Source organism: Corvus kubaryi, unplaced genomic scaffold (genome assembly GCF_017639235.1).
Source record: "Corvus kubaryi isolate FWS band 111438036 unplaced genomic scaffold, C.kubaryi_AGA036_p1.0 37284, whole genome shotgun sequence".
Lineage (NCBI taxonomy): Eukaryota > Metazoa > Chordata > Aves > Passeriformes > Corvidae > Corvus > Corvus kubaryi.
In genome coordinates, this window is record NW_024581088.1 from 3834365 (window position 1) to 3846811 (window position 12447).

Consider the following 12447-nt stretch of genomic DNA (forward strand, 5'->3'; position numbering starts at 1 on the left):
GCTGCCCCTCTGCAAGCTATCCTTACAGACCACAAAGAAAACCAGGGATCCAACATCCAACTGGACATAACAACTTTATTCTTTGTTCTGAAATGAGTCCAGGTATTCATTTTCATGTTGTGGAACTGCTACAACTGTTCTTTTGGCTGTCAAGGTCTGGTGTTCTAGTTTGTACCATGTAGTCATCTCGAATGCCTTATACTAGACTTACCTATAATCAGTCTTGTGAAACAAATCCGAGCTCCCCATGGGCCAGAGCTGGTTCATGGAGTTCATCAGTTCAAGTTATTAACACTTGGTGCACTCAGTTGTGTTCTGGAGGCAGCTCAGCCCCCTGGGAGAGCAGAGAGCTCCTGCAGCTTCAGTTGAGGAAAAGGAAAGCTTCAGTGCAACAGCAAACCCAGCCAAGACTTCTGGGTGAGATTGTGATGCATTAGTCTTTTGTTAATAAAACTTACTGAAGTACAGATGAATGGCAAGCTTTATTAGAGCACTGTCTGTGGTGACCTGAGCCCTCTGTAGCTGTCACTGTTTTCTTCCCACCCTTTTCCACCTTGGGAGAATCCAGCTGAGCTGCTGAATTGGAGTTACAAGTACAGTAGTCTTGGAGCACTTCAGGTCAGTGAGGGTGTCTCCTTGTTTGCTTTAATAGATATCTCATTCCTAGTGCAAGACAAACTCTTCCCCCCCCATATTTTCAAACACTAAACAGGAATATTTGTGGTTTTCAACCAACTTTAACTTAAACCACCACCTTCCTGCCCTGCCTTTTTGCAGCAGTTAATTTGATTTTTTTTGTGTAGCTCTTGCACTCAAAACCATCCCCTCAGCACTATTTGCATAGTGATTGAGTATTACAGCAAGATGAAACTTGCTTAGAAGGTCAAGCTGGTCCACCTTCACTAGAACTGGTTTGCCCTCACAAACTACTTCTTACAGCATTTAATAGTCTGGAATTTGCTGCAACTTTTAAATAGCTCTTAAAAGTTCTTTTAAAGGCACTTGCCAATCATTTGGGGGGATGGTTTCACCACTTTAACAAGAAATTGTATTTAAAGTGGTGATGTCTTTTTAAATGTGGTCAAGGCCAAAGTTGTGGAGGCAGTGAAGTGCTGCTTTGTAGCTCTTTCCTGCACCTTTTACACAGCTTGATCTTCAGCATTGTGTGAAATGAGTTGCTCACTCCACCCCCAAAGATGGCTCAAGCCCAGGGATGAGGTTCGGTTCTGCCACACATCCTACTCTCCCTGGGAGTGCTAAGAGCTGGCACAGCAGGGCAGTGTCTGGAAGAGCTTCTCTTCAGGATGATGATTAGGTAAAAAACCCCAAAACCAAAACCACAACCCCCCTGCAATGTTACAACAAGCATGTGCAAACATGTACATTTAAACTGCTGTATGACTTCGGCCCTGGCAGCTGCAGCATCCTCTAAGCTTTTATCAGTGAGAAGTGCTGTCACCTGTCCTACTGCAAGGGAGTGAATGGTGCCTCGTGTAAACTTGCCAATTAACTAACTAATCACTTAGATTCTGGGCGTCTCTTTAGAGGTGATGGTAGCTAAAAATCAGTTTATATACACTTTCCAGCTGCTTATACATAGGTGACAACTGCCTTAAGGAGAAGAACTGACCACAGCTCAGCAGGGACCTGTGTCACCACTGGACCATGATCTGCGTGTCTCTCTCAAAGCTTGGCTACACCAAAACTGATTTTAACAGCAGATTCCATTAAAACCAGCAACTGCTTGCCTGCAGCTTGAGGTTTGTAGTGCCTGAACCCTGTGCAGGTATTTCTTCCTCCCTTTTAGCCCCACCCAGAAATGGTAATAATCTGCCCTGCATTTCTGGGAGTCACTCATATTGCTGAATTCTGCCAGCTCTGATACAATAAATATGGATTTTAAAGGAGCTGGGTCTTGTGAGGGCACATTCAGCTCAGGTTATAATCTGATAGGCACAGACCAGATGGCAGCAAGTCTTATACCAGAATGGAAACAGGAGCCAGATTACAGTAGGATGGTTGTGTTGCCACCCAGGCAGCAACAACAAAAAAAGCTATTTAGAAACTACTCATTCCTGATGAGAGCAGTTTGAAAGTGGTGAATCACAGACCAGGAGGGCGAGGTCAATATCAAACAGCAATCCTCACAGGTGGCTTCAATATCTTGGCACAGTATCTAATGCAAACACTGAATGAGGAAATACAGCTCTGGCCTTTGCCTTCTCTACTCCAAGAATTTGATAAAGCTTGTGTATAACTAAACTGCACAAGTTCCAAGATACTGTGTATCTTAATTGCAGAAGAAATTCAGGGTTCTCCCTGCTACCTTTAAACTCTTTGGAGCGAGTCAGGTGCCTGAGAAGGAGCATCAGCACTGCCCTGCAGCAGGACCTGAGGACTGTGCATGAACTGGGGCCAGTGATGCTGCAGCAGCTCCTGTGCTCACTGACCTCGCTGCCTTAAACCACAGCACATTGTCCCACCACTGTGCACGCAAACATCCATCTCCTGACTGCACAAGAAAGCAGTTCTAAAATACAATTCAGGCTCTGCATCTTACAGTTTGTTGCCAGGTGTAAAAATACCATAGAAATAAAGCAAGCATCCTGTTACTTGAATTTTTAGCCACGAACCTGGCTGAAGTGTTTTCCCCTTCTCTCAACTCCATCTCCATACGTTAAAAAGCATCACAAATACCATGAGATTGTTATTGCTCCCTTTGCACAGATAGGTGGAAGGGATGGAGCTGGAGCTGCCCACCCAAAGTGCAACGTTTCACCGCAGGACTCTCCCTGCCCTGGAATGCAGCGCCTGCTATCAGCCCGTGAGGACACACTGCTCAGCCAGGGGATGGCAGCCCTCATACTGCTCCAGGTGAGGGTTATCCAGGTCCCCTCTGTCGCTGTGCTGGGAGGAGTCTGGCTGGCCCCAGGGGGGACCTGTGCTCCTCACACACACACAGCGACTCCCCTGCGAGCCAGGGCGGTACAGCTTCCGAGGGACTCCGGCCCAGTCTCTGTGCACTCCCCCACTAGGAATGGAAAATGAAAATAAATTACAATTCAAACCCATGAAAATGCTTCCAGTCAATAGAGAATCCTTAGAAAACAACTAAGACAATATGGGAAAACTTGAACTAACAATACACTCACTGAGGTAGACTTTGCTCCCAGCAGCCACCATCCCACAGCTGATAACCTTCTTATTGGCTGTGCTTCAGAAACCTGTGGCCTGAACCTGGTTTCATCACTGCTGCTACAGGCTCTGCCATTTTGAGAGTGACCAGCTTCTGCATTCCATGCATCCATTGCTGGAAAAGGAATCACAGCCTTCTGTAGCACAGCAAAATGCCTTTTCTGGAGGTACCAAATTGCTCACAGATGATCACACATCTTCACAGAATCACAGGGGCTTGGGTTGGAAGGGACCTTAAAGATCATCCACTCCACCCCATGCCATAGGCAGGGACACCTTCCACTAGACCAGGCTCTTCTAGGCCTTCTGTGCCTTGACTAAACACAGTGATTTTGAGAACTGGGGCAAAAGAAAAAGTACTTCCCCAGCTAATTCATCATGTCTCTTAATGTCTAAGTGTCTCTCTGGGGGCCAAATCCTGCCTGTTCCCCAACCACTGCAGCCTTTAAGCCTCTTACACAAGTCACTGCCACATGACACCTGGTCCCAAGGCTGTCCCCAAGCTCAGTCACACAGAGAAGCAGAGCCCTGGGGTACACAGTGCTGCTGGTGGGCTGACATGAAGCCCAAGCATTTTGCAGTGCGGTCTGTGAAATGATTTCACCTTCAAGCAAAATAGTCCCTGAGCTGAGAGATAACAACTAACAGGAAAGTAAGTAGGAAATGACTATCCAAAGCTTAACCTCATTTTTATGTGGTTTAAGTGAAAATGTTGTGGTATCAGGCTGTGAAACTGTCTGAAAAATGCAAGTTAATGCTTGTGTTTCTGATAGGTGACAGAACCTGTTTGAATCCCAGTCCTACTGGGAATTCTGTCCTGTTTTGCTGAGAACAGGAGGATCACGTGCACATGTGGCAAATTCTTTGATTCCAGTGTTACAGAAGAGGTTCAGCCTGGAGAAAAGGAGGTTCAAGGGGGACCTTCTCACTCTCTACAACTCCATGACAGGAGTTTAGAGCCAGGTGAAGGTTAAACTCTACTCCCAGGGAACAAGGGACAGGGTAAGAGGAAACAGCCTCAAGTTGTGCCAGGGGAGGTTTAGGTTGGATATTGGGGAAAATGTCTTTATGGAAAGGGTGGTCAGGCACTGGCACAGCTGCTCAGGGCAGTGGTGGAGTCCTCATCCCCGCAGGGATTTAAAAGCTGTGTGGATGTGGCCCTTGGGGACACAGGTTAGTGCTGGCCTTGGCAGTGCTGAGGGAATGGTTGGACTTGGTGGTCTCAGAGGGCTCTTCCCACCTGAACAACCCTATGAATTTAGACAGGGACAGAGTCCATGCCTGGCATATTCCAGCCCTGGCAGCACCACTGTACACTGTGCCAGGTCACAGACCTCAGCTACCTATGGAGTGCAGTGGCTGCAGGAGCCAGGACAGCTTCCCACACCCCTCCTGCCAGGAGAGGCAAGAACAAAGCACAGGGCACCCAAAAAGGACAGGAATGCTCTCCTCCAAAGGGTACAAGTTTACCTCTGTCTGGAGCACCAGAACCGGGTGCCTTTAGTGGAGCTCCATTCAGAGTTGCAGGGTGGGAACTGCTGCTTCTTCTGCTCAGTTTCTGCTTGGAATTTGAGAGCTTCCTCAATGGCAGCCTCAACCTCCCTCAGGGCTTCTGTCGGTGCCCCATTTTCATCGTAGAATCTGCCCACCAGCTTCCCTGGGAGAGGAGATCAATTAAGACCAGTGTTTCTAGGCAAGGAAAATGCATCATTCTGGTGGGGTTTTATTTTTAATTTGTTATTTAAAGACAAAAATAAAAGGAGATGGCACCATGGCCCAATTTTAGAACCCAATTGAGCTTACATCCCTTCAACCCCATGGAGCACACAGCAATTTACCCATATTAATAAATCCATGCAGGATAAGCTTAAGCACAGACTCATTAAAGATCTGCAAACTAAAGACAGTTTCAGCTGCACAACCCAGAAGCCTTTCCCACCCATGCACCTCCTTCCCCAAAGCAGTTTCCCTGCACTGCTGCTCCTATAGTCTCCCAAGTCCTGGTGATTTCTGGCTGGCTCCATGCTTTTTGCTCGGCACAGACAATCAAAGCAGGGCAACAGCCAGATGGGAAAACTATTAAACTTTCCCTTGGAGGGAAGCAGACCTCGAAGATCTGGTGTGGCTGCAGCTCCAGCTGGTCCCCACAGGGTTCAGGACGCTGGGCACAGCTGAGAGACCCTTACAGTGGTGGCACCCTGTAGGTGAAACCTGCCCTGGACCTCCCACCATCCACCTGCGTGGCCCTTGTGTGAGCCCGCCCCGTGACACGCACCCACCGCGACACGCACCCACGGGCTCGTAGTTGTCGCGGTAGAAGTTCAACCAGCTGTGGATGGAGAGCAGCTCCGGGGGCGACAGCCCTGACACGTTGTCCACCAGCCCCGCCGGGGTGAAGTCGCCGCTGGCAAACGCTCTGGTGGCATCTCTGCCTGCGGGGCAGGGGGTGGCGAGACCCCCCAGCCACAGGGTGAATTCCTCAGTCACAGAGTGAATTCCACAGCCAGGGGATGAACCCTCCCGGCCACGGAATGAGCCCCCAGGCATGGAGTGAATCCCGCAGCCCGGGGTGCGACCCCAGCCATGGAGTGGGCTCCCCAAACACGGGGTGAGCCCTCCCTCCTCCCAGCCGGGGCTGCGACCGCCAGGCACGGAGTGAACCCCCCAGTCAGGGGTGAGACCCGATCACACACACAGACAGACACACCCCAGCCCGGGGATGATCCCCTCCCCAGCCACGCCATGCCAGGCCCACACCCAGCCCCTCCCCGCCCCACCAGAGGTACCTGCGAGCCTGCTGTACGCGCCGCCGGGCCCATAGTGCTTGCGGCCCCGCTCCACATCGAAGACCCGTCCCAGCAGGGCGAGGTAGAGCCCGGGCTCGCCCGGTGCCCCCCGGTAGCGGCGCAGCTCCGCCGCGCTGAGCAGGCGGGCGCGGGGCTCGAACCCGTGGCGCAAGAGGCAGGCGGCGGCCAGGCACAGCAGTCCCGCGGCCGCGCCCCGCCCCATCGCGCCGCGACACCACGACGCTTGCACGACCGTTTTCTCGCCGCACGGCAGCGTGGCGGCCAACCACGGCCGGCGCCGCGTGCGCAGGATGGCCGTCCCGAGGGCGCACTTTACGGCAGTGTGGCAGCGGCCATGGAACGGTTCGGGTTGGAAGGGCCCATAAAGCTCATTCCTTCCTTCCTTCCAGCCCCTGCCCTGCGCAGGGACACCTGCCACGATCCCGGGTTGCTCCAAGCCCCGTCCAACCCGGCCTCGAACACTTCCAGGGATGGGGCAGCCACAGCTCCTCTGGGCAACCTGGGCCAGGGCCTCAGCACCCTGACAGGGAAAAGTTTCTTCTTAATGATGTCATTCCTAAAGACCTTCTCAGAATCACAGAATCGTTAGGGTTGTTGGTGCCCTCTGGAAATCACCCGGTCGAAACCCCTGCCAAGGCAGGGTCACCTGGAGCAGGTGACACAGGAAGGTCCGAGTGGGTTTGGAATCTCTCCAAAGAGGGAGACTCCCATGCCCTCCCTGGGCAAGCCGGTCCCAGTGCTCTGCCACACTCACGTAAAGAAGTTTTTCTCGAGTTGAGGTGAAATGTGTTCACGGGCGTTACTCTTTATCCGGTCACTGCGCACCACTGAAGAGAGTTTGGCACCGCCCTCTTGGCACCCCTTGGAAATATTTCTATGAATTAATGAAACCCCCTCTACGTCTTCTCCACGCAGCCAGGCCCATGTCCCGCAGTCTCTCCTCGCTGACGAGCCGCCCCCGCCGGTTCCTCCGCAGCCGCTCCCTCGCTCCCCGTCGGGCCCACGGCGGCTGGCGGGGCGGCGCTTTGCGGCACCGGGGCGGCGCTTTGCGGCGGTGTGGCGCTTTGCGGCGGTGTGGCGCGGGTGCCGCTTTACGGCGGTGTGGCGGCCCCGCGCTGACAGGTGCGGCGGGCGGGAAGTTGCTGACTAAGGCGGGCCGGGCCGGGCGGGGACCGGCGGGAGCGGCGGCACCGGCACCGGCGGCGGCTGCGAGGGGCTCCCGAGCGGCTCATGGGGACGGCGGTGAGCCACAGCAGCGAGGAGGAGGAGGAGGAGGGTGCCGAAGAGGGCATGGAGGGGGCGGCCGGCGCGCCCCAACCCGGCGCGGCCGTGCCGGCGCTGCCGCCGGCCGAGGTGCTGCTGGAGCAGGCCCGGCTGCGGGAGGCCACGGCGCGGCTGCGGGAGGCGGCCCTGCCCGAGCCGCTCGTGTCGCGGCACCACAGCGCGCTGGTGCGATGGCTGGAGGAGCGGCTGAGCCGCGGCGACGAGGCCGTGAGCCTGGAGCAGTTCTGCGAGGTGCTGGAGAGCGTGTCCCGGCTGGCGGCCGGGTCCCGCGGGGAGAGCGAGGAGGTGAGAGCCGGCAGGAAGCGCCGTCCGCAGGGAGCGTGGAATGGCTTGGGCAGGGAGGGACCTTGAAGACCATCTCCTTCCACCCCCTCTCTCGGGCAGGGACACCTTCGAGTAGACCGGGTTGCTCAGAGCGCCGTCCAGCCTAGCCGTGGACACTTCCAGGGATGGGGCTCCCCTACAGGGATCCGCCTGTCCGGGCCGGGAGGGTGGTCGGGATCGGGGGAAGGGAGGCGGGGGAAGCGCCGGGGTGCTGCTGGGGGTTGGTCTCCCCGAACCCTCGGTGTGGGCGGTGGCACCGGCTCCGTGGCCATCCACACGACCCTGGAGACCCCGTCCTGGTACCTGGGGAGAGGCCAGGCCAGAGGGTTCTGCACAAGGTTGGAAAAGCGGCTGCTGCAGTTGATATGCAGCCTGTCAGCTACTAGATATCCCTTTAAAACTTATGTGACTTATCAGTGGTCATGCTCAGCAGCCACTTATGAATAAAATTGGTATTTACAGCAATATTTCTGCTGTTGCTACTGCTGAAGCAGCTGAGAGCACAGGTGTGGTGAGAACACAGGTAGGAAATTCTGCCTGAGTAATTCCTCTTGATACTTACTAGCATTATCAGCAAGTCAAAGTTTACCACGCTTAATTTTACTGGAGCTTTTTAAAACCAGCAGTGAAATTGTCAAGTATCTCTTTTATTGTAAAGTAGAACTTTTGGGAAACTTGCAAGAAAGTAGTATAACAGAGATCCCCTTCCACAGCCAGAAGGTGTTAAGGGCAGCTTTTAAGGATAGAAGAGAGTAGTTTCCTCTCCGCTGGGATTTCCAGTTTTCCCCTTCTGTGGGAAAGGATATGGAGAATTTAATATCTAGAACACTTAAGCTTTAGCTTTGCTCTGTAGCAGTCCAAAATGCAGCAGAATACTCTGCTGGGAATTCCACACTCACTTGAGAAAGTGGCTGTGTCTGAATTCCTTAGCGCAAGCAGTTCCTGAGGCTCAGCAGTCACTTCCTGCTGTCTTTGTTTTGCTCCCGAGTAGCAGAATAACTATGTAAACTGTTAAATCACTCACACGCGCCTCAAATCAGTGCTGACAGGTGAACAAGGCTCCTGGAAACTGGGAGGAGATTCATTTTCCTGTACAGATAGGTGTGTTTCTACCAGACTGGTTTAAGCAGCTTGGTAAACTACTGCCTCCACTTCCAGTCCTTTTCAAGAAGAGCCAGTAACAAACACATCTTCATTTGTAACAACAGCAAGGATGAAATTAGTCCATTGGGGTTCTTTCTGTTGGCACAAACAGCTGAGCTTTGCGGGCTGCAGAAATATTTTGAGGGTTGTCTGTATGTCACGTCCTCCTCTGCATGAAGAATCTATTTGTTTTGGTTTCATTTCCTGCTCTAGGGAGTGGGGAAAATGCTTGTCACAGGATTTACCATGGCGCGGATATGTGGTCACATCTGGTCTGTCCAGCGAAGTCGAGATGTTGAGAGTTCTGTGGAAAACCTTGGTGTCAAAGTTTCTGTAGCTGGCAGTAACCCATGAGCTGTGGTATTTTGAGCTTTCCTGGGTGTGTTTTACACTGATGAGAAGTCAATTTGGGGCTGGCAGGTCAATAGGTTTCACTTTTTAATGTTTATAGAATCCTGTCTGGAGCAGCCCATGATTTGATCTGCCCTTTCAGTTTCTCTGTTCTCAGTGCAGGGCATTGAGCACAGGCTTCAAATGCTTTATGAGCAATGTTTAAACGCAAAATCTGTTCTCTAGATAAACTGAACCTTTGAATCCTTCTGGGTACTGCTTCAGCAGTTGTCATGTCATGTATCCAGCTTTGGCTGGCAACATTAATACTGCTGAGAGCAGAGGGTGAGATACAAAGTTCTCCCAAGTCACCTTTCAGATACTTTGTTGTGCCATCCAGCTCCTGAGCTGTGAGATGAGGGGCTGATTTTTCCATGTGCCGTATTTCCAAGCAATCCTCTCACCCATCATTTCCTAAGAAAGATGTTTCTTACATGCTTCTTCATGTTCAGGGTTGAACTGTGTGGAGTTACTGCTTTTATTTAGGAGTAGGATGAGCTGCTGAATTTGTATCATGTCCCAGTCCTGCACACAAACTCAAAAATTCTTTGAGTACAGGTTGATGCTCCAGTTTTTTCCCCCCACTTTATTTTTTTTCCCCCATTACACAGGACAGCAGTGGAAATTGTGTATGTTTTTTGTCAAATACAGAGTTTAAGTTATACTGAACAGTCAAAAAATAATTTTAGAGTTCTAGGTTTGGTGCAATCTCCTGAGATCATAGGAAGAGCTTAAAAATAAAATAACAAAATACTGCATTAAGATGTGAAGAAAAGCATATATGTAGTAATCCCTTCTTACCTGAGAGTATAAAAAATTGGTTTAAAGTAAGTGTCAGCAGATCCAGCCTTGTTGCCTTGTGTTTTATTGTCACCAGTAACATCACAAAACTTGCTCAATTTGTAGTTTAGTAATTGTGCAGTTCGACTTCAAATCTGAAGAAAAACGGTGAGAATGGTGTGGTGTGAAACTGTACATTGAATTGTTTTGGCAACTGAGTTATGTCTGTTAGAATTAATTCCCTCTGGCTTGTTGTCCTCAAGCAGAGGTGGTGGCTTTTTGTTTCGGGATCAGCCCAGTGTCCAGGCTGGACTGGCTGTGGTGCCTGCTGGATGTTCAGCACCAGTTTTGCCACTCAAAATAACTTTTTAAGGGTGATCATTATTAGCTTGGGTTTAGCTGTGTGTATAAGACGTCTTTATAAAGCTTCCAAGCTGAAATTCAGCTCTGTGCCACAGAAGTGCCATGAGAGCTTTAGTCAGCTAAAACGCTGTGTTTCGATTCTGTTGTCTTCTGAGGACTTTACTCTCATTTTACTGGTGTAATTATGTCATGGTTAATTGGCAGGTTATTTTGAGCTGATCATTTCGGGTTACTGCTCTTTAGGATAGCACTGTTAATGGTACATCAAGTTTGATAATCAGGTAACAAACCAAGAAATTGAAGCAGGAGCTTCCTCCTGAGCAGCAGAGATCCCTTGACTCAGACACTTGTGAGATCATCTGTTGTTAGAGACCAAATTTACTTGGCTTGTGTGGCTGAACTTGAAATACAAAGTTCAGGGCTGTGAGACTCAAGTCCTGCTTGTAAGGAATTATCTTTTGTAAGTGCATTCCTAATTTATATGAAAAAGGTGGATGCTCCTGAAATACTGGAACAAGTTCCACTTTTTTAGCAATTAAACAGAAGTTTGTTTCAAAATTAAATCTGATTGTGAAAATATAGCCAGATTTTTAATAGTAGTGTGTCACTGGATCATGAGTTCTCTGCATTGGTTAGTTAAAGCAAGTGACATTTATGAGCTTAGTTCTGTTTTATAGGCTCAGCTGAATAAAAATACCTTGTACTTTTGTTAGTTCGAAGTTTGAAATGCTATGTGAGTTGCTTTTTGTACATGCTCAACATAACTTTTTATATTAAAAATTTTATTAAGGTCAAAGTTAATAAAACTGCCAGTGGTTCTCTTCAATAAAAAAAAATTCTAACTCTCTCCACTGTTTTCACAGATACTTAGACAAACTATATTAAACTGGTATTTTGTGTAGGAGAACAGTTTATGGGAGGAAAATCCAATTGAAAAAATATTACTGTTCTTAGGACTATTTCTTAAATAAAGAAAATATGTAAACCCTGAAGGAATTTGAGTGGATGCAGTGAGAGAGGGATGCAGCAGTGATGAGTAATCGAAGGTGTGGCTTCTGGAACCAAACCACCCTTAAACTGAGGAGCTTTTTGGTGTTTTGTGAGTACCTTCCTCACAGTCCCAGCTGTCTGTGGATGGATCCTGCTGATTCACTGGCGTATATGATGGGCTGTCTCCACCTAAGCATGACTCCAGTTGACTTTTATAGGAAGGCAGTGCAAATACCTTCAAACTTGCTAAACACTGCAGATTTCCAGCCAGGCTGCTTCCTGTTACCGTGAATTCAGTACTTTGGAAAGTGGAGTCTTTTGATTTTGTTTCAATAGTGTTACAATGTTTATTGCTCTGGTTTCTGTGAAATACCTTGAATTTCTGCTTTAAGGAAATATGCTGAAATAAATTTCCTTTTTTGTTGCCCTTCAGGCCTTTGCACAATTTGATGCTGAAGGAGATGGCACTGTAGATGTGGAGAATATGCTGGAGGCTCTCAAGAATTCTAGTGGAGCAAATCTTCAGGGGGAGCTGAGCCATGTAATCAGGCAACTGCAAGCTTGTTCACTGGTGCCAGGTATGAGGGCAGAGTGGTGGAGGAAAGGGTTTCCCAAGCCCTGCCCTATAGAAGAGGTGCTGCTTCAATAAATTGCTTTAATAGCATTGCTTATCCTAATCTTATCAAAACCATCCTCCAGAAGGTTCTTGGTTCTCTAGTGTCAAGCAAGTGGAATTGCTGTAAATTAAAAATTTCCCAGCATTACATGCAGAACTTCATTCACAAATGGCCTCTGTTTCCTTCTCTGTGTCACTGGGGAAGTCTCTTATCCCCGTTTGGTTTATTTCACAGACAGAAAAGTGTTCTTTGCAGAATTTTGGTGAGTACCCAGCTAATGCACTTGGTAACTGGAGGAATAAATCCTCCATGGAGTCTGTTCCAGGGCATGAGTCACATATTTTAGTATTATTATTATTACACTGTTATTCAGCGTTTGAAATCCTGATAAAACATAATTCAGGTTTTATGGTTTATAGTTCAGAAAGTGTCAGTTTGCAGAATTTGATTTCTGGGATAAGTATCAGTTACTGGCTTTCCTTTCAAGCTTTTGATGATAAGTGGCTAAAGGGGATTTGCCTTAAAGGATCAGACAAGAAACACTAGAATTGGCT

General features: G+C 49.3%; 2 protein-coding genes across 4 annotated transcripts in view; one reads left to right on the top strand and one right to left on the bottom strand.

Annotated features, from left to right (window-relative positions):
* Nucleotides 1–55: 55 nt before the first annotated feature.
* On the bottom strand, nucleotides 56–7042 carry LOC121663554 (neuferricin). 2 transcript variants are annotated; one of them, XM_042025945.1, is made up of 4 exons: nucleotides 5982–7040; nucleotides 5487–5627; nucleotides 4666–4852; nucleotides 56–3031 (listed from the first exon to the last, which is right to left on the bottom strand). In XM_042025945.1, exons 1-4 carry the CDS (start codon nucleotides 6202–6204, stop codon nucleotides 2818–2820), a joined length of 765 nt encoding a protein of 254 aa, XP_041881879.1. In that variant the 5' UTR covers nucleotides 6205–7040; the 3' UTR covers nucleotides 56–2817. The 2 variants fall into 2 exon arrangements, with proteins under 2 accessions (XP_041881879.1, XP_041881880.1); XM_042025946.1 differs by lacking the exon at nucleotides 56–3031 and adding an exon at nucleotides 3963–4089 and having other exon boundaries at nucleotides 5982–7042.
* Nucleotides 7043–7201: 159 nt separating this feature from the next.
* The window catches only part of ZZEF1 (zinc finger ZZ-type and EF-hand domain containing 1), a 56107-nt gene continuing 50861 nt past the window's right edge, over nucleotides 7202–12447 (top strand). For both annotated transcript variants that reach the window (XM_042025950.1, XM_042025951.1), the window contains exons 1-2: nucleotides 7202–7571; nucleotides 11710–11854. In XM_042025950.1, coding sequence (XP_041881884.1) covers nucleotides 7233–7571; nucleotides 11710–11854 — 484 coding nt within the window. In that variant the 5' untranslated portion in view covers nucleotides 7202–7232. The remainder of the gene's footprint in view (nucleotides 7572–11709; nucleotides 11855–12447) is intronic.